The 22,062-nt window shown below is 35.5% G+C and overlaps 1 protein-coding gene across 1 annotated transcript in view; it reads left to right on the top strand.

Moving 5' to 3' along the window:
* Window positions 1-22,062, top strand: part of RABL3 (RAB, member of RAS oncogene family like 3) — a 46,328-nt gene that overhangs the window by 15,416 nt on the left and 8,850 nt on the right. The window contains exons 3-5 of the mRNA XM_061400999.1: window positions 14,276-14,405; window positions 18,606-18,720; window positions 21,085-21,235. Of these exons, the coding sequence (XP_061256983.1) occupies window positions 14,276-14,405; window positions 18,606-18,720; window positions 21,085-21,235 (396 nt within the window). The remainder of the gene's footprint in view (window positions 1-14,275; window positions 14,406-18,605; window positions 18,721-21,084; window positions 21,236-22,062) is intronic.

The following is a 22,062-nucleotide window of genomic DNA, read 5'->3' as shown; positions in this document are numbered from 1 at the left end:
CAGATTCGGCAGTGAGAAGGTTTCCTGGTGTTTGGAAACTTCTCTCTTTTTAAGACTCCCTTCCCGGGACGGAACTCCGTCCCTCCCTCTTTTGTCTCTTTTTTTGTCTTTTATATTTTTTCCTACCTCCTTTCGAAGACTTGGGTTGCTTTTCTGGGTGCCTGATGTCCTCTGCCAGCATTCAGAAGTTGTTCTGTGGAATTTACTCTGCGCTTAAATGTTCTTTTGATGAATTTGTGGGGGAGAAAGTGTTCTTCCCGTCCTACTCCTTCGCCATCTTCTCGTGTTTTCTATTGTTTATTTCTCTGTGGTGCATTCTGGATAATGTACTCATATTCACTTTCTGGTTAACTAAGAATCTCTTCAACTGTGTCTAATCCATTTTTTAATAAATCCACTCAGTTTTTTAATTTCAGTAACTGTAATTTTTAATTTCTAGTTGTTCCTTTGGTTCTTTCTCAAACGTCAAAATTTTTCAAAATATTCTGATTTTTCATTATCTTTTTTTATTTTAATCATTTTCAACATAATATTTCGTGGTTTCTTTGGATTATTCTATTCTTTTTTCTGGGTGGATAGCAGATCTCCTACTTGCTGTATATGCTGACTCAGCCTCATGGAAATGTACTTCCTGTATGGTTTGTAACTCTTTGAAGATGACCACATCTTCAAACAGAATTTTTTTTCCCACTTCCCTTTTGAAGTCTTATATTTTATGTTTTGAGAGTACAGTGCCTTTTTGTTCCTGTTGCTGCAGAGCTCCAGAGATTTCAGTGGTCCCTGTAATTTCTTGGGTTGGAATGTCCATGCCATCTTAATAATGTAAAGTCCCCCAGTATCCAATTGTGGTGTCTATGTTTTGTGGATCTTTCATCTGCTCTCTACAAGATCCCTGACAGAAAGTTTTTCCTGCTTTCCTGATCCAGTGAACTGTTTTTCCTACTCTTTTTCACTGACTGGGCTGCTCATGAAGGGTCCACATTTCAAGAAGCGAATCTGTTCTTTGTCACTCATCCACATATACTCTCGCTTTGAAAGCTGGAAAATGGATCCCTATTCTTGTCTGGACACTGTAACTCTGGGGACCAACACTTGAAACTATATCTGAGTCTGGGTCAGTTCCCACTTTACATTCTAAACTTTTTTTCTTCATTTCTAGCATCTGGGAAATTTCCTTTTTTTTTCTCTCTCTCTCTCCCTCTCACTCTTTCTCTCTTGAGCTTGTCTTTTTTATTTTAAAAATATATTTTTTGTGTGTGGCATTTCTATGAGTTGGAGTCAGAAGGAACTTGTCTGTGTCATTTCAGCCTACTGTGTTCCCAGATTCTTAGCTATGGGAAGAAAAAGAAATTGTAGATAATGAGTTCAGTGGCAACTTTAAGTTTGGTACACCCAGTAATAAGTTCTGGGCATGATTTCCCTTTGGACTTTTTCTAGCTCCTTTTCCTTGAGAAAGCATGACGTACTGAAAAGAAACTTAAATTTGAACTCCCACTTCCTTGGTCAGTCCCCATATTGCCTTTGCTTTTTAAAGAGAGACAGACTAATCAGTTTACTTCTCTGAGCCTTGTGTGTTATTTCCAAACTAAAGGTAAATAATACCTGTTTTATCTAGCCTACAGGTTTGTAGGGAAGATCAGAGAAGCTTAAAACGTGTGAAGTTACGGTCTAGTGCTTTACAATTTGAAATTGAACATAAAATTCAATCTTCTGCCCTGCTTCCACTTGCCCCTCTTATCCATACAGAGCCCAGTCTGCTCATGTAATTTATGTTTTGTCTTATTTGGGGGTTTTTCCCCTTTTCTTATTGAATCGGCTAAATTTCCATTCAGAACAGTGTTAGTTAGAAGCAGTGCTAACAGGCATCCTTGTCTCATTCCCAGTCTCAGGAAATTTTTAATGTAATACCGTTAAATATGGTATTTGCTATAGGACTTATTGTAGATATACTTTATCAGATTAAAGTTACCTTCTCTTTCTATTTTGATGAGAGTTTGTATCACAAACTGGTGTTGGATTTTATCAGGTGCTTTTGCATGGTGATCATAATTTCCTTTCTTTATTTTTTAACTATGGTAAGTTTGTTGATTGATCTTTAAATGTGAAACCAACTTTGCATTCTTGGAGTAAATCCAACTTGGTCTTGATGTATTCTTTTCATAATATTACTGGATTCAGTTTGCTAATACTCTTTCAAATGTAGTGTGTTTAGTGTGTTAGTCACTCAGTCGTGTCTAGCTTTTGGCGACTCCATGGACTATAACCCGCCAGGCTCCTCTGTCTCTGGGATTTCCCAGGCAAGAATACTGGAGTGAATTGCCATTTCCTTCTGGGGATCTTCCCGACCCAGGGATCAAACCTGGATCTCCTACACTGCAGGCAGATTCTTTACTCTCTGAGCCACCAGGGAAGCCCTCTTTTTTTTTCTAATATTTACATCTAAACTCATGAGAAACATTGGCCTATCACCGTTCTTTCTTATAATCTCCTTGTGGGATTTTAGTATCAGGATTATGCTAGTCTTGTAAAATGAGTTGGCAAGTTTTATTTCTGTGTCTGTTCTCTGGAAGACTTTATTTAAGTTTGGTTTTGTTTCTTCCCTAGGTATTTGGAAGAATTCACAATTTAAAACCTCCAGGCCTAAAGTTTTCTTTGTGGGAAGTTTTTAAATAACATTAAAGAAAATATGAAAATGACTATATATTTCTTCCAAATCAATTTTGGTAGCATGTTTTTTAAATAATGTATCTATTTTGTGTAAATTGTCAAAAAATTTATTTTTATATCCTCTGTCATCTTTCATTATCTGTAGGATCTGTAATAATATTTCTTTTTTTAAATTTCTGATAGGGGTAATTTGTGGCTTTTCTCTTATTTTCTTGGTCAGGCTTTCCAGAGTCTATCAAGGACCAGTTTTTGGCTTTGTTGATTTTATCTACTACATGTTTATTTTCTATTTCATTAATTTCTGCTCTTTACTCTATGATGTCTATACTTTCTTTGGGTTTAATTAGCTGTGTTTTTTTCTAACTTCTTGCACTAGGTGGTTGTTTCGCTGGGTTTGTTTCAGGCTTCCTTTTAGAGCTCTAAGGCTCTAAATTTCTTTCTATCTAGGCACAGCTTTAGTTGCCTCTCTGAAATTTTGTTCATTATCATTCAGTTTAGAATACCGTCTAAATTCCATTATGATTTCTTCTTTGACTCATAGGTTGTTTAGAAATGTACCACTTAATTTCCCAGCTTTGAGAATTTTTTTTACCTTTAAATTATTGATTTCTAGCTTACTTTCATTGTGTTTAGAACATATGATATATGATTCCATTTTCTGAAATTTGATGACATTTGCTTCATTCCAAAGCAAATTCATTTTGGTAAATATTTAATTTGCACTTGAAAAGAATGCAGTTTTGTAACTGCTGGCACGCATTGTTCTAACTATATCAATTAGGTCAAGTTTGTTAATCTTTTTGTTCAAATCTTGTCTATCCCAACTGATTTTCTTTGTCTGCTTGTTTCATCAGTTGCTAAGGAATGAGTATTATAATCTCCAACTTTAAGTGTGGATTTGTCTATTCCTCATTTTAGTTGTGCCAATTTTTTGTTTATATATTTTGAGGTTTTTTACTAGATGTGTACTAATTTAAGATTGTTTAAACTTCCTGAAGGATTTAACATTTTATTATTGTGATATATCCTCTCTGTATCCAGTAATACGTTGTACCTTGAAATCTATTTTGTCTGGTAATAAAACAGCTAAATCCACTTTTTCCCCCAGTTTTATTGAGATATAATTGACATGTGACTTTGCATTAGTTTAAGGTGTAGAACATAATGACTTGATACATGTCTATATTGAGAAATTATTACAATATCTTTATTAACGTGTAAGGTTTTTTTCTTGTTTTCATGAGAATTTTTAAGATCTAAGTGTCATTAAAGAATGAATGGATAAAATGTATATGCAATGAAATATTATTCAGCCATAAAAAAGAAGCAAATTCTGCCTTTTGAAATAACAAGAATAGACCTTGAGGGCTTTATGCTAAGTGAAATAAGTTAGAGAAAGACAGTCTTTGTATTAGCACACTTAGTTGTGGAATCTGGAAAAAAACAAACTCATGGGAACAGAGAATAGATTGGTGGTTGCCAGAGTCAGGGGTGGAAAAAGGGGAGGGTTATTACAGGTAAAGGTAGTCAAAAGGTACAAACTTCCCATAATAAGATAAATAAGCTCTGGGGATATAAGATACAACATGGTGACTATAGCTAATAGTACTATATTATATAAACCAATTTATTTTTAGTTAATGTTTTGTGGTATATCTTACTTCTATCTCTTATGTTTCCTATACCCTTATATTTATAATGTATTTCTTGTAAATAGGATACAGTTAGGTTTCCTTCAGAAACCTCTGCTTTTGAAGAAAGTGAAATTAAAGTTTCCTTGAGTTAGCTTATGAAAGACTGCCGAGTTTTGAGCTCCCTCCATAGTTCCAGGAAACACTGGAGAAGATGTAAAACTACCCAAAGGGAGTCTGGAATAAAGGCCATAGTAGATGAAGATGGTGTCATGTAATAATGCGACAGATTTTACTGCAATGAATGTGTTGCTGCTGCTGCTAAATCACTTCAGTCGTGTCTAACTCTGTGCGACCCCATAGATGGCAGCCCACCAGGCTCCTCTGTCCCTGGGATTCTCCAGGCAAGAACACTAGAGTGGGTTGCCATTTCCTTCTCCAGGAATGAGTGTGTTACTGACTCCTTTAAAGCCAGGCTGGCCTGAATTGTATTACTATGGAAGAGTGGAGCATGTGGGGATGAAAATGACCTTGCTTTTATTACTCTTCGTTGAATTGGGCCGGTTGATGTGTCTTGTTTGAGAAAAATGCATTTCTTGAGTGACAGCATAAGTAAAAGGCATTTTTAAACAATAATTTTAAGGAAAGTTCTGATAGACATATAACTTATTTTGACTGTTGTTATAACAAAGTGAACAGTTCTTCCTTCTAGCAAGAATGATTAAATCTAATAAGACTTTTATCCAGATAACTTGGAAGAACACATTCTTCTCTAGCAGCTTTTATATTGCAATTACAGCCTCTCTCTAATTGAAACCTATGATGAGGATATCCAGAATCAGTAAAGATCCATAAATATACACTCTTCAGAACTCTTAAAAACAGTTGCCCCATTTAGCTCATTTCACATCTGTTAAGAGCCAGCTAAAAACAGAGATGGTAAAGGTGATAATATAATTGTTTAATTCCAAGTGCTGGGTGAAGCTAATGATGTTGAAGTCTGTGAGTGAAAGTCAAAGTCGCTCAGTCATATCTGACTCTTTGTGACCCCATGGACTATGCAGTCCCTGGAATTCTCCAGGCCAGAATACTGGAGTGGGTAGCTGTTCCCTTCTCCAGGGGATCTTCCCAACCCAGGGATAGAAAGTATGTATTCAGTAATTATTAACATTTTGGATTTAGTATGCACTGCAGAAGTGTTCATAACTGAATTGAAGGAAAAAAGGAGAAAAGTTTTATTTTGTGGTATCCTTCATTCATTACTGTGTTCTTATTTTGTTGCCCGAAGTCTAATGGGACCAATATAATGCATGGCTGTGCTTAATTATGAAAATAAGACTTACAGAATTTAATATTTTCACAAACTATAAATAAGGAAATTGATTTGTCATTTCTAGTTTACTTTAATGGGATTTTTAACTCTAATTTACACATTGCATACAATCAATATTTATTGAATTCCTTTTGGGCAGCATAACAATATGCAAGCAGTAGGGAGAAAAAAATTTTTTAGAGGCAGTCTTGTTAACACTAAGAATATGAGCTGGGAACAAGTAGGTGGGCCAAGGGTTTATATAAATGATCTTTAAAATAATAGTATTACTGAATGATGGCTAACATTTTTTTTAGTGCTTACTTTGACTAGGCACCTATTTAATATATTAATCCATGACCCTTAATGCTCACAGTCTGTCAAGGTAGATACTGTTAGCTTCCCTATCTGACACATGAAGTAGCTGCAGCCCAGAAGTCTTAACTGCTTTGTTCATGTTCACACTGCCAGAAAGTAATGGAAATGGAATTCCAATGCAGACAGTCTGGTTCAAGAGCCTGTGCTTTTGATCACTATTTTGTATTACCTTTTGTTCCAGAATGGTGTTAAGAAAAAGGTATTCTGGTGTTGTTAAATATAGTAATGACTAGATTCATGTGAAGATTTAAATTTAAATGAACTAAAATTAAAAATTTAGTTGTCTAGTTAACTAACCACATTTCAAGTGCTCAGAACTCACATATTGCTGATAATTATTATATTTGACATTTCCATCATCACAGAAAGTTCTGTGGAATAGCTCTTGTATAGAATATAAGTGTTACAGCAGTTGATGAGAAAAAGTGAAGTGCTTGTGAGGAACAAAATTATACTGAGTGTTAATGATTAAATGGGTAGCCTGGGCAACAGACAGCTGGACTGTTCCTGAAGAAGGGGGATATATATTACAGGTGAAAGAGAAGGAAATGGAAATTCTACTCTGGACATGATGAATGGAGGGATCTATGAGCTATCCACCTGAAGCTGCTGAGAAAGCATTTGACGTGCTGAAGCTTAAGAGAAAATTCTGAGACGGAATCATCTCTGTGGGGATAATCTTGAACCATGAGAGCTAATGAGGTTTTCAGAAAGGAAAATTTAGAAAGAGAAGAGCTGAGGGAGAGCCTTGAGGTATATTTAGGGAGTTGATGGTGAAAAGCAGGGTCAGAAAAAGGAAGAGAGAGGAGGGATAGCCAAGGTGATGAAAAATCACAAGAGCAAAAAAGAGACAAGACTCTCATGAAGGAGGGATTGATTTTTAGTGTGAAATAGTATAGAGAGATAATGACTGAGAGGAAAAACTGCATTTGGTAATGACACAGTGCTGACCTTTTAAAATGCAATGGAATGTTAATAGAAACCAAATGATGTGAGTAGGCAGAGAGAAAATATAGACAGAGGTTTAAATCAATCTTTCACAAAGTTTAGAAGTTAAGTAAAAGAGTAAGTGAGTACAGAATAGAAGGGGAAAGTGAAGGGTTTGTTTTTTTTAATAGAGGAAATGAACTTGGCTGAAGGCAAAACAGTTAGCAGAAACCTTCATGATATTATTCATTCATTCATTCATTTGTTCATTCAGTATATATATTGCATACCTCCTGGGTATCAGACACTGTAAAGAATGAGGCAAATTCAATTCCTGTTCCCCTGATACACTCACATTGTTGACTTTTTTCTGTCCTGTCTTTTCTCCCAACTGTCTCCTAAGACTCCTACCTTCCTGCCTGTCTTTAACAATAGTTTACAGGCACACATATCAAACCAAACTTATTAAAGAACATTTAAAACATACACTGCTCTTTCCTGGTGTGTGTCATTTTCTTTACTAAATTTGTTTCTTCTTTTTATAAATTACAAACAATGAATAAACTCTTCAAATGAGACAAAACCTGTTATACTTGATCTTGACTTGGTTTCCAATAAAAAGTAAAGAGGTGAGTAAATGAGAAGGACCAAAGTTACAGTATGGTTCCTTTTCCCATTTGATGATCAGCACATACTGTTGCTGCCTGTTGAGAAAAACCATTCCTTCTGAGCTGTAAAGTCTGTCATGACTAAGTATTGGATCCCTGATGACCTGATTTAAATATAAAACACATTTCTTAGAGTTTGGCATTACCCTCCATCATGTTGAACTCTTAGTGTAGCAGCAAGGTACCACTTAATGTGTCAAGAGCAATACTTGTTATAATGTCATGCTTTCCCTTGGAGATCACTTACCCATATAAAAGATACAATGTCATAGCTGCAAGCTGTGGTTTAAAGTTCGTAGGACTCATTACATTTGAAGTAAGTTAAACTTAGTTTAATTCAGCAGTTTGGAAAGGAAGAAGAGCATCTTCTCTTCTAATTCTGGAAGGAAACATGAAAAGATTTGATTAAGGAAAGTATTTTGTGGTGAAGAGTATAGATGAGTAGGTCAGTCCAATTTTGAAGTACGTACTGCCAGAAGGGAACTGCCTAACAGACTTGGTACATTGCAAGGCTAGGAGGGCATGCTACCTGCAAATTGTGTTACATGGTGGCTGTTATGGAAGGAGTTACAGTCATTTAGGGGAGGCAACATTAGACATTTGAAATACCAGTAGAGACAAAAGTGATGTACTTAAATGGTTGTCCAAGTTAATTATGTATCAGAATTACCTAGGGAGCTATCTTTCAAAATTCAGATTTTTGAGCCCTACTCCGGAGGCATCAGGAGTTGTCCAAGAATATTTTTTTTTAAATAAGCCTTCCTTTTGGTTCTAATTTAGTTTGTTCTCAGAACTGTACTTGAGAAGCACTGGAATTCAGTAAAATAATAAACAGAATATAATAAAACCTTAGAGGATGAGACACCCTGAATCTTTTCTTTGATTTAACCAAGCATATCCAAATATCTAATATGTGCTAGGTATTATGCTATGTTCTAGGCTTACAAAGTTGAATAATATAGTTCCTGCTTTTAAGCTCAGGAATCTAATAGAAGAGATACTGGCAGATAAATGACAGTGTGGTTAGTGAAATGATAGAACTGTGCAGCATATTATGGAGCAAATAGGAGGAGTACCTAACCAGTCCTGGTTGGTTTTGGAGCCAGGGAAGGTGGCAGGATCAAGAGAGCTTCATCAAAATGGTTGAGCTTTTTGATACCAGATAACTAATGCCTTGTAATATCTCATATTGTTCATTTCAGTGGTTGTGCTTAGAAATCTTGATCAAATGTATTAAACATTTTCTTGTTTTAAAAACAGAATTCATGTAGTTTAATCTTTTTATTGATGATTTAACATGATCCTTTATTATGTTATTTATGCATATAATTGCAAAATAGTGATAACTTGTATCACATTCTACAGAATTACTTTCTGTTACCACAGTGGTCCACAACTACTGTGATTTGGTATTGTCATTTGTGTTTCCTGTCCTCTTTGTTGCCATTCTAATCATTGTCTTCTCTTAATGTCATTGTGGCTATCTGTAGAATATCTTATTTATTTAAAATTTTCCTTGGACATAATGATTTGGATCTAAAAAAAAGAATGTCATTAAGTAAAAAGTATGAAGCATTCTGTTAAATATAGTACATGTATTTTATGATACATATTTTAACTACTCAGCTATCTTTTTAAAATTAATTTTTATTGGAGTACAGCTGCCTTACAACATTGTTAGTTTCTACTCTGTGCTATGCTCTGCTCAGTTGCTCAGTTGTCTTCGACCCTTTGCAACCCCATGGACTGCAGCATGCCAGGTTACTCTATCTGTGGGATTCTCCAGGCAAGAATACTGAAGTGAGTTGCCATGCTCTCCTCCAAGTGATCTTCCTGACCCAGGGATCGAACTCAGGTCTTCCATCTGAGCCTCCAGGGAAGCCCAAGAATACTGGAGTGTGTAGCCTATCCCTTTTCCAGGGAATCTTCCCAACCCAGGAATTGAACAGGAGTCTCCTGCATTGCAGGTGAATTCTTTACCAGCTGGGCTACCAGAGAAGCCCAATTTCTACTCTACAGCAGAGTTAATCAGCTATATGTATACATGTATCTCTTTTTGGATTTCCTTCCCATTTGGGTCACCACAGAACATTGAGTAGAGTTCCCTGTGCTATACAGTAGATTCTCATCTATTTTAAACTTAGTATCAGTAGTGTATATATGTCAATCCGAATCTCCCAGTTCATTCTACTCAGCTGTCTTACTTTTTAATTCAGAGCCATTTGATACACATAATATAACTTCTTCATTTTCATTTTATAAGCAAGTAAGCTGAGACTCAAAGATATCAGAGATTATCAGTAACAGTCAAGGAGTATGGTCGGGCCTCCTGATACCAAAATAGTTTCAACTTTCTATAAAATCAGTGATTCTTAATTCCTAGGGGTTATAGCAAAATCATTTGAAGAATTTTCAAATTATGCATGCCAAACACTGGACCCAAAAGTAACTGATTCAGTAAGTCTGGCATGTATATTTCTTTTTTTTTTTTTAAGGACTTTTTTCAGCTTTGTTTATATATGATTAATAAAATTATAAGATAAATGTATATTGTGATGATATTCTTATACATTGTGAAAGGATTCCTCCCATCCAGTTAATTAGCACATCCATCACCTCACGTGTTTATTTGGTGAGAACATTTACATTCTACTCTCTTAGCATATTTCAGTTATACAGCCGAGTGTTCCCAACTACACTCACCACATTGTATATCCTCAGACCTTATTATTTTAAAGCTGAAAATTTGCACCTTCTTACCAAATTCTCCCTATTTCCCCCACCTCTGCAACCCCTGGCAAACACTTTTCTGTTTTCTGTTTCTATGAGTTTAGCCTTTTATTCAGATTCCACATATAAGTGATCAGATCAGATCAGATCAGTCGCTCAGTCATGTCCGACTCTTTGCGACCCCGTGAATCGCAGCACGCCAGGCTTCCCTGTCCATCACCAACCCCCAGAGTTCACTGAGACTCACATCCATCGAGTCAGTGATGCCATCCAGCCATCTCATCCTCCGTTGTCCCCTTCTCCTCCCGCCCCGAATCCCTCCCAGCATCAGAGTCTTTCCCAATGAGTCAACTCTTCGTGTGAGGTGGCCAAAGTACTGGAGTTTCAGCTTGAGCATCATTCCTTCCAAAGAAATCCCAGGGCTGATCTCCTTTAGAATGGACTGGTTGGATCTCCTTGCAGTCCAAGGGACTCTCAAGAGTCTTCTCCCACACCACAGTTCAAAAGCATCAATTCTTCGGCCCTCAGCCTTCTTCACAGTCCAACTCTCACATCCATACATGACCACAGGAAAAACCATAGCCTTGACTAGACGAACCTTTGTTGGCAAAGTAATGTCTCTGCTTTTGAATATGCTGTCTAGGTTGGTCATAACTTTCCTTCCAAGGAGTAAGCGTCTTTTAATTTAATGGCTGCAGTCACCATCTGTAGTGATTTTGGAGCCCAGAAAAATAAAGTCTGACACTGTTTCCACTGTTTTCCCATCTATTTCCCATGAAGTGGTGGGACCGGATGCCATGATCTTGTTTTCTGAATGTTGAGCTTTAAGCCAACTTTTTCACTCTCCACTTTCACTTTCATCAAGAGGCTTTTTAGTTCCTCTTCACTTTCTGCCATAAGGGTGGTGTCATCTGCATATCTGAGGTTATTGATATTTCTCCTGGCAATCTTGATTCCAGCTTGTGTTTCTTCCAGTCCAGCGTTTCTCATGATGTACTTTGCATATAAGTTAAATAAACAGGGTGACAATATACAGCCTTGACAAAACTCCTTTTCCTATTTGGAACCAGTCTGTTGTTCCATGTGGCTTATTTCACTTAGCATAACTCCCTCAAGATCCAACCATGTTGTTGCAAATGGCAGGATTTCCTTTTTTCTCGTGGCTGAATAATGGAAGAATATTCCCTTCCCACAGTTTTATATCCTATCTTCTCTGTTCATTCATCATCCATTAACAGACACTTGAATTGTTGCCGTGTCTTGGCTGTTGTGCAGTAGAACATGAGAGTGCAGATAATCTCTTTAGTATCCTGTTTTCATTTCCTTTGGATATATACCCAGGAGTGGAACTGCTGGGTTATTTGGTAGTTCTATTTTTAACTTTTTGAGGGACGTTTATTATGTTTCCATAATGGCTGAACCAGTTTACTTTGCCATCAACAGTGCACAAGGGTTCCCTTTTCTCCACGTCCTCGCCTACACTCGTTACCTCTTGTCTTTTTGGTAACAGCCATATTAAGAGGTAGGAGGTGCTGTCTCATACCTTTAATTTGCATTTCCCTTCTGATTAGTGATATTGAGCAACTTTTCAGGTATTTGTTGACCATTTGTCTTCTTTGAAAAACTCTGCCCAGTTTTTAAATTGGGTTGTTTGGGGGTGTTTTTGCTATTGAATTATATGATTTCTTTATATATTTTGGATATTAACCCTTTATCAGATATATGATTTGCAAATATTTTATCCCATTCCATAGGATGCTTTTTCACTTTGTTGCTTGTTTCCTTTGCTGTATAGAAGCTCTTTTACTTGATGCAGTGCCACTTGTTTCTTTTTTTGCGTTTGTTGGCATGTATATTTCTAAAACAGACAAATTCTTGAAAGACTCTGGTGTACACCCCTGAACCATCATGTTATAATCTAGTTCTTGTCTGTATTCTAATAGATAAGGTTGGAGTATATCAGATTTCATTTCTGAGTAATAATATGGTACAAGCAATAAATGCTTATAAAGTCTAGACCACGAGAGAGAGATTTCAGAGTTTACTCTGAATAAAAGTCATTGGAGAGTTTTGAATTGAAGGGGAATATGATCTAAGTTGCATTTTGAAATGATCACCGTAGCACTACATGCAGAAGAAATGGAGAGTGGTGGGAAAGTGAGTCACTGAGGCTCTAGTGGGGAAAGCAGTTAGATGATTACCTTAATACAGGCAAAGAGATGGATAGAGGCTTTGAGGGTATTAATAGTAGAGATGGTGAGAAATGAATGGGTCTTGGGTATATTTTTAAGACAAAAGCAACAGGATTTGCTGACAAATCAGATATGTAGTGTGAGAGGAGTTAAGTTTTAAGTTAAGAATTCAATCTTAAGTTTTTGGCCCTTCAAGTAACTAGAAGGCTAGAATTGCCTCTTACTGAAGTAGAGAAAACGGGAGAAGAATGGGTTTGGGAGGAAGACTGAGATATTATTTTTAGATATGTAAAATTTGAGGTGCCTTTTAGACATCCCAATTGCAGTCTGGTGATATGGACTGATAAGTCTGAGGTGGAATGGATCCAGCATGGATGTAAATTGCAGACGGATTCTTTACCATTTGAGCCACCAGGGAAGCTCATCGACATATTTATGACATTTTAAATCATAAGGTTAGATGATATTGTCAAAAAAGCAGGTGTTGATAGAGACTCAAGAACTAAACCTTGGAACACTCTAACAATTAGAAGGTAGAGAGATGAGGACAACCCAAATAGAGACAGAAACGGATTAGACGGTGAGGTGGGAAGAAAAGCAGAACAATATGATATCCTATAAGTTAAGTGAAAAAAGTACTAAAAGAGGAGTGATTAGTTTTATCAGACAGTAGAGTAAGATGAAAACTGTTCATTGATCATTGGATTTAGCAATATGGAGACTATTAGTGACCTTGATAAGGAATATTTCCGTGGGGTGATTGAGACAAAAGGTATGACAAGGAATGGGTTCAAAAGAGAATGTAAAGAAAAGAACCAGAGACAGTTGAGAAGAGACAACTCTTTGGAGGGCTGTTGTTATAAAAAGGAATAGAGAAGTGGTATGGTAGCTAAGGGAAGACATGAGGTCAAGTTTTAAGATGGGAAAAATTATGGCAGTGTTTGATGGTGGGAATTAACCAACAGAGAGGAAAAATTTGATGATGAAAAAGAGAATTGATAGAGCTACCTCTTTGATAAGAAAGAAGAAATGGGATTTCATGCTTAAGAAGGGGATTTGGCCTTAGGGACACAGACAGTTATCTATAAGAGCTGCAAGGAAAGTAGATTATATGGGTACAGATGCAGAGAGTAGATAGATAAGGGAAGAGCAGGTTGTAGACATTCTTTTCTGTTTGCTTCTGTCTTGGGAAGCAAGCTTATTAGCTGTGCTTGAGGATAGGAGAGAGTTATTGGAAATTTGAAAAAGAGGAGTAAGTGTGAAATAGCTATCTAGGAGAGGAAAAGTAGAAATCGACTATGGAACTGACTAAGGGACAGCTTCAAAGGTAGACTAGAATTTGAAGTGAATCCAGTTAGCTTGAATTTATATTTTTCTGAACATTATATTCAGTTGCAGACATGGAATACAGGAAAAGGTGGATATAATCAAGGTTGAAATGTTTGGTGAATACTATGTTGGGGGGTGGGAAAGGAGTGACAAAAATGACAAATAGTGGAACTTTTGCTTTGTTAGGAAGGAAGTGAAGATTTGGAAGTGGAAGGGAGAACTTTGGAAGATGTTAGGAACAATGAACCTTAGGAACCTTTGGGGTCAGAAATTATTTTTAGAGTTGGAGTAGTAGAGAGAAGCTGAAAAGACGGGAGGTGGTAATCAGAGTCAGAGGGTAAGCTGCTGATATGGAAAGGCCCAGTGCTTTAAGCTGGAATGAGGAGGCTTACCAGTTTTCTTAGTGGCTATAATAATTATTCTGATGGATTGATTTGTTAGGTTCATGACTACAAAGAAGGAACTCCAGAAGAGAAGACCTACTATATAGAATTATGGGATGTTGGAGGCTCTGTGGGCAGTGCCAGCAGTGTGAAAAGCACAAGAGCAGTATTCTACAACTCTGTAAATGGTAAAGCTTTTTTTATTTTTACCATATTTTAGTGGTCTCAGATCATCTGATGTGGAATGCTGGACTCAGTTTAAGAAAGATATAGTATAGTCACAGCTCTTAAATCTGCATAACACATTCCAGTTTATGTTTTCTAGATTCTGACTATGTATTTCAGAACATTAGATATTTGCTTTGTCTAAGTGCCTCTGTTTACATTATTGTCATAAACTAAATATTGAGACATAAAATTGTATTCTTGGTACTCGACATAAAACATAGAACTTTCAAAACACTGTCCCCTGGGAGTGCTTGCTGTTGCTTTAGTCAACTGAGTGTGTACCATTAGGAGTCTCATGGTCTAAGCCAGATGTCACAGAGATACTGAGATTTCTTTCATCTGCTCCTTAGAGAGAGGCCTATGTAATTATAAAAGCTACCTAAGGATGTTTTCAGGGGTGCAGAAATTTCATCCAGTTATGTACAAACACCTGGAGCAGACTTCCAGATAGAAGTGTGTAATAGGACATGATTGCAGTTCATAGAGTGCCTACTGTGTGTCAAGGAACTAAACTGTTGGCACCTATGATTTACCTCTAGTTGTTTTTTTTTTAATATTTTTTAAATTCAGTTTTTACCTTTTTTTTTTTACTGTGAAATATAATTTCAGCTTCTCTTTGATTGATATACCAACAGATTTAGCATCTTACCCTTCCTTTCTGATAGATGCTTAGTTATTAATTGGGCTTCATTTATACTATACTTAGATCTCATTCAATAATAGGTAAGCATTGTAATTATTCAGTACCATCTTCATTACTTATATTCTTTTTTCAATATCTTATCTCCCATATCATAAGGTTTTGTAGATACTATAAAAAGTAGAGGAGGCTCTTGTCACTGGATACATACTATAGAATACAGGATGAGTTGTGTTAGTTGTATCAGAACTGTTTTGCATTTAACTCAGAATTCTATCTGAAAGTGTCACAATCTAACTGAAGAAACAAAATATTCATAAATGAAACAAAATAGTTAAACATGGTGACTAATATATGATATCATAATACATGATAAAGTACATGATAATATCATGTATTAATATAATGTATATAAGTGAAAAAACAGCTAAGACTGGTATAGTGTTAGGTGACTAATGTTAAAGAGCAGGAGAGAAAGAAATGAGGCCTGATTTATTATGTTGGTCAAATGACTTGTCAACATTGGTATCAATCTGATTTGGCAAAGAGAAGTTTGGATAAATGACACTTTTGCTGTTTGATCTTTTTGAGAAAGAATTAGGATAAAAATTATAAATAAATAATAAAGTTAAGGACTGTTCAAATCCTAGAAACTTCATGGAATTCTGAGTTGTAAACTTAGTAAATACTTAAGAAGTCCATCTACATCCATATTTATTTGGTTATCTTTTTTATACCTACTATCCATTAGTGATTTGTGTCTTCCTTGAATATTATTGAAGTAATTTCATACACCCTGTGTTAGTTTTACAGGTAAGACTGAGATACAGTCCTGCTTCTTAAAAAATAATCCTTGTTACTTGATGTATACCTATTTTTTCAGAATTTAGTGCTACTTTTGGAGCTAACCCATTGAAAGTGAAAGAAAGTGAAAGTGATTCTAGAAAGTACTTTTATTGTAATCATTGGTAATATTAGTTTATATAATAGCACAATCTTCCTCCATCTTCTTCCATGAACTATACTCAAGAACTGCAATCTTTGTTTCTATTATGAAGGATTTGGACACTTCAGTTTTTTCTGTCAAGTTGATGTATGGCAAAACCAATACAATATTGTAAAGTAATTAGCCTTCAATTAAAATAAATAAATTTATATTAAAAAATATAAAAAAATAATAACCCCTGTTAAGAACAATCTCAATAGGGATTCACAGACACAGAAAAGAAAATTATGATTACCAAAGAGAAAGGTAGGGAGGGAAAAATTAGGAGTTTGGGATTAGCAGATACAAATACTATGTATAAAATAGATAATAAGGTCCTACTGTATAGCACAGAAAACTATATTCAAGATCTTGTAATAACCCTACAATGGAAAAGAATCTCATATATATATGTATATGTGTATAAATATATCTGAATCACTTTGCTGTACATTTGAAACTAACACAGTATTGTAAATCAATGATACTTTAATTTTTTAAAAAAAGAGAAAGATCAGTTTCTGAGTTCTTTGAGCCTGCCTCTGGAACATTTCTCTTATTAGAGGCATTCAAGGTTCTTTACTCAATCTACCATCCTTAGTTTTCTAAGAAACAGAGCATAAGGATCATTCCGATCAAATACACAATCTGTTCTTAGCAATAACTTTCTTCCCTCAGTATCCTGCCTCTTCCCACTGTGATGACTAAGGCTGATAATCCCTAAAGGAGACCTGTAAAGTGTCTCTCGCTTTCAGTTTTTAAAGATTTAGCACCTATTCTGATCAGCTGTCACCCTGACTTCTTTCCTTTGGGCCTCACTGTGTCCCTTCTAGTTCATAGTCTACAAAACATGGACTCTCAGCCCAAATGAAAGAAGGAACATAAGGAAAAGGGTGCTTAGTGCCCTTAAAAACTCAAAAGCCATAAATAGAGATCCTCAAAACATCTAATAACTCATTTAGGCCTTTGTAATTTTTTCACTGTCTCAGCCAAACCCACTCATGTTTGTATTTATACCTAGGAAATAAGGAGAGGAGAAAGTATCTGCCATTCCTTTGCCCTAAAGTGACTTTATTCTGCTTTCCTCCAGTCTTTTACTGTCAGATTACTTGATTTCAAATCCTGGCTGCCCCACTTACCAACCTCTCTGAGCCTGTTTCCACATGTATAAAATAAAGATAATAATTCTTATTTCATAGAACTGTTCTGAAAATCAAATTAGATGACACACGGAAAGCACAATATGTAGTACATAAATACTGAATAAATATTAGCTATAATTTTTAATAGTAGCTCTTTATTCCTTTTTCAGTCTATCCTTGTTTCCTTAATGCGTATTGAAGCCCCTCATTGAGAAGGTAGAGTGAATGCAGTTGGACCGGGGAGCCAGTGTCAGATCTCTGTTTGTTCTAGATGCCAGGAGAAATACAGATTTAACTTGAGCCACCTGGAACTAGTCAGCTATCACTTGCACAAGCACCTTAGTTGTAGTGTCTATAAAACCTAGAGGAGCCAAATCATTCTAACTCTCATGCCCTTCTTTTTTCATATCTATATATCTTACATCTTGAAGATGGGAGAATCGTCAGTTTCACATTCTTTCTTCACAGTAGAATCTGGGTAATATAGGAAAGAGTTGGGGTTCGTTTAAAAACATATAGTCTCTTGACCACAAAGTGATACTCTAAATTTCTCTAGGCATTAAAACATTTCCTCTATTGTATATATTGTATCATAATTACCTGCTTTGCCTTTCTGTCTAGGATCTTAGCTGATTCTATTTAATTGTACTTCTCAACCTCATTATATTTTACAGTTTTGCTCAATCTCTAGAAAGTCCATCTATTTTCTACTATTCATACTTCTTAACTGTCTTTTCCTATCTCCTTATGGCATATTTCTTTTGCTGTGTTTTAACTAAATCTCTTACAGATTGAGCAAGCTTACATAGCTAGGCATTAATTCAAAGAACTAAATGACTAGACTTTTAAGTTGATTAGGTCCAGGTAACCTACAAGAAAACATCTTGTCAGCTAAAGAATAGGAATTTGTATCAAATTAAATCAATACCGTTTAAATAAATTTTTATTATTAAATATTTTAATAAGTGTAAATAATAGGTGTATGTATGATGTCTATGACAGATGCATAGTGTAGAAAAATAATCTTTTTGAATGAATATAATTTCCTATATACTTAAAGTAGTTTTGATTCTTTTCATTGATGAAGTAGTTGTATAATTAGGACCAGGCAGAGTAGGCACTCATTAAGTGTTTAATGAAGGGAAAAAAGACATTCTAAAAGCTTAATGAAATTTTTGTCAGCCCTTGTAGAATTTTTTTTTAGTTATATAACTGACAAAGAAAAAAATTTAGTTAATTATTTGCAAGAACTTACAGAGGAAATTTTTAAATAATCATGTCTGAGTTTGTTAGTCATACCAGAATGCATTCATTAAGGAATCTAATGCTTTGTCAGTTGCAAAATGAAGAGGAAATGTTAAAATATTGACACTATTTTCTCTGATTATTTTAGGCATTATTTTAGTGCATGACTTAACAAATAAGAAGTCATCCCAAAACTTGTACCGTTGGTCATTGGAAGCTCTAAATAGGGATTTGGTGCCAACTGGAGTCTTGGTAACAAATGGGTAAGTCCAAATTACTTCACAATTGGTTTGAAATGCTATAGCAGTCACAAGAATGTACCTTCCAAAATAACCGTTTTGTAAGATGTTTGATTTGCAAATATTTTCTCCCAGTCTGTAGTTTGTCTTTTCATTCTCTTAGCAGTATCTGTCACAAAACAGTAATTTTTCATTTTGATGAAGTCTGGTTTCTCTGTTTTTTTCCTTTATGTATTGTGTTTTGAGAATCATGTATAACAACTGTTTGCCTAATCTGTGTTTCTTTTAGAAGTTTTATAGTTTTTGGTTTCCTTCTAGATCTGTGATTCACTTTGAATTAGTTATAACGTTGTGAGGGTTTAGTTGAGGATGACTTTTGTATCTGAGTGTCTCGTTCCAAATTATTTGTTTTTCTGAATTCTTATCTTCTCCAAAATGGTAGATAAATACAGTAGTCTGAAAGATGCAAGGTTTTTTGTTTTTACCAAAGTGGTATTGTACGTATAATACGAAAACCTGGTTATCTGTCTCTTTTAATGTTAAGGTGTTATCAGCCTTATCCATTCATGATAAAATTCCTGATTTGTTTTTTACCTAATGATTTAAAAAGAAAAAAAGGATTTCATTACCAAATTTCAAATTGGATATAAGATTTAATGAAAGAAAATGAGCGAAAAGGAAAGCTAAAAAAAGAAATGAGAGAACAGATTGTGTGTGTATATATTTATATATATATTTCATGTAACATATATGTTATGTTACATATATACAATAAACATATGTGTGTTAACTTGCAAGGGATTATGAAAGACTGCAAGTGACAGAAATATATGTGTCAAAGATGATGTTTGTTAAAATACATACAAAAATTTGTATGTAAGCCAAAGTTAGAGTATGGGGCAGAAAAGTCCTAAAGGAAGACACTTTCAAAGCTTTATTCTTGGGACTTCCCTGTCAGTCTAGTAGCTAAGACACCACACTCCCAATGCAGGGAACCCAAGGTTCAATCCCTGGTCAGGGAACTAGATCCCACATGCCTCAAATAAGAATTCGCACACTGCAACTAAGACTTGGTACAACCCAATAAATAAACATGCACTTTTTTTTTAAAGAACTTTATTCTCTAATAAAGCAATTTTCAGTTTTGGACCATGTCTCTTAAGTCAGCATTGATGTTGGTAAGAAGAAACAAAAGCCTTGAACTCAAACTGTTATTGGTTTTGATGCAGTAATTAGAATGATAATATTTTTATGAAATGGGAGGTAAAATAGTTCAAAACAATTGTGCTCCAAGGCTGAACAGTAATTGAGGCTCTGTAAGGTTATCGTGAAGGGCAAAATGATTTGGTAATTTTGCACACACATACACAAAAGATTTAGATTATTTAAAGAGAAAGAAAAGTAATACCAAAAGAAGGAAAAAGCTGTGCTCACCTGGTTTGTATTGGTTGGGTTATGCAATATTGATTTACTAACATAAGGTGTTGCAACCAGATTTTGCTGACTGTTATAAACTGAGCTTATAATATGTCAGAAATCCAAATCTGTTTTATTTTTCATACGTGAGTAGAATTTATATTAACTGAATAATATTGAGCTCTATGTTCCTTTCAGTAATAGAGTGACCCAAGGCCACCGACCCCAAGTGATTCTTACTGCCTGTCCTGTGACTCCATGGCTCTCATGTCAGGACAGACAACTATTTGTTGCTTAATTCTTTACTTTTACTATTCATTTCACATTTAAGCTGTTTCCTGTTTCTTTCCCTTTCCATTGGTTGAATCCATCTTTCCCCAGGATAGCATCAGCTATGGTTGATTTATTCTGGCCTCAGCATTCCTATTTCTTATTTTCCTGATATGATCTATTTTTCTTTGCTATTCACAGACAGAAATAAGTATGGTGGATGTAAAGCTTATGTGTACTCCAGAAGGTACCCAGAAGCTTGGCATTCCCCTCTGCCAAAAGGCTTGACTGTGTGCTAGGTTCCTGGATTTTCTGTCCACTGAGGCTTGAATCCACTCTGTATATCTCCTCAGAAAAATTCCTCAGCTATTAGCCTTAGAAGACAGAGAAGACTTTTTAGAAGTCAGTCAACCTATTTTCATATACCTGGTGGGCTCTCAGTTTATTCAAGTAGTCCTTAAAGACCCAGGGACAAATTTTGAGTAGTTGAATTAATACTTGGAACTTGAAGGATGGTGAAGACTGATTGAAAAATGAAGAGGCATGTATAAGAAATTGGGAGAAAAGTAGGTTTTCAGGTGATGGGTGAGCAAGATTTAGTGAAGTATATGTAAAATAGTATAAGCTAGTTACATTTAAATATTACACATCTACATCAGAAAATATAAATTCTGTTCACCTCTTCATTATTATTTATCACAGGGATTATGACCGGGAACAGTTTGCTGATAACCAAATCCCACTGTTGGTCATAGGGACTAAACTGGATCAGATTCATGAAAACAAGCGTCATGAAGTTTTAACTAGGACTGCTTTCCTGGCTGAGGATTTCAATGCAGAAGAGATCAATTTGGTGTGTATTTTCACTAATGCATGCTTGTTTTATTATCAGGAAAAGGCAAAATCAAAGACTTCACAAATTACATACTCAGAGAAGAAGCTTTATATTTGAATCAGGCGTTTGGGTTTTAGTCCAAACAGTAGTGAAGACTGGAGCCATACAGATTATGAGATGGGCACAGCCTCCTTGTGTGCTGATCTGTTGCAATGTTCAGACTTTGTTCTAATGTAAGTCACAGGCTTTTTCTTGAAAATATCTTAAAAAATCACACCAAAATCAAAATAATTAAGAAGACAAAGCGTGGTCACTGATACTGTGCGTTGTTTATTCTTGCTTTAGAAAAGCCTCTTAGCTTCTTAAACTAGAGAGTTTACCTTAAAGGGAAACAGACATATAAATGAGAAAATTGCAAACTGTAAACTAGGAGTGCTTCATAACCATTAGTTTATGTATATTTATATATATACACCATTGAGCCCCTTCTTGAGATATTTAGCTCAATTAAAACTAGACTTTAAAAAGGCTAGGAAAGTTCTCATATAAGCCAGTTAGTGTTGCTGAGGGAATGATCCTGGCCAGCAGTTTCAGTCATGGTTTATATGTCATTGTTCACAAGTAGGATTTCTACAACATATCAGTGTACTGGTATTTCAGCCATGGTGGTGCTGGTTTTATACAACTAAGGGCTTACGTTTATTAAGCACTTATTAGTGCCAAGCACACTGTTTTAGTACTTTATGTACATTGTCTCACATGCATCGTCGTCACATCAATCCTAGAAGATAGGTACTATAAATACCTCCATTTTTAAAATGAAGACTAGAAGCAGAGAGGAGTAG

Source organism: Bos javanicus, chromosome 1, assembly GCF_032452875.1.
Source record: "Bos javanicus breed banteng chromosome 1, ARS-OSU_banteng_1.0, whole genome shotgun sequence".
NCBI classification, from domain to species: domain Eukaryota; kingdom Metazoa; phylum Chordata; class Mammalia; order Artiodactyla; family Bovidae; genus Bos; species Bos javanicus.
Note: the sequence above shows the minus strand (reverse complement) of the source record. Positions and strands in the feature narration are given on the sequence as shown.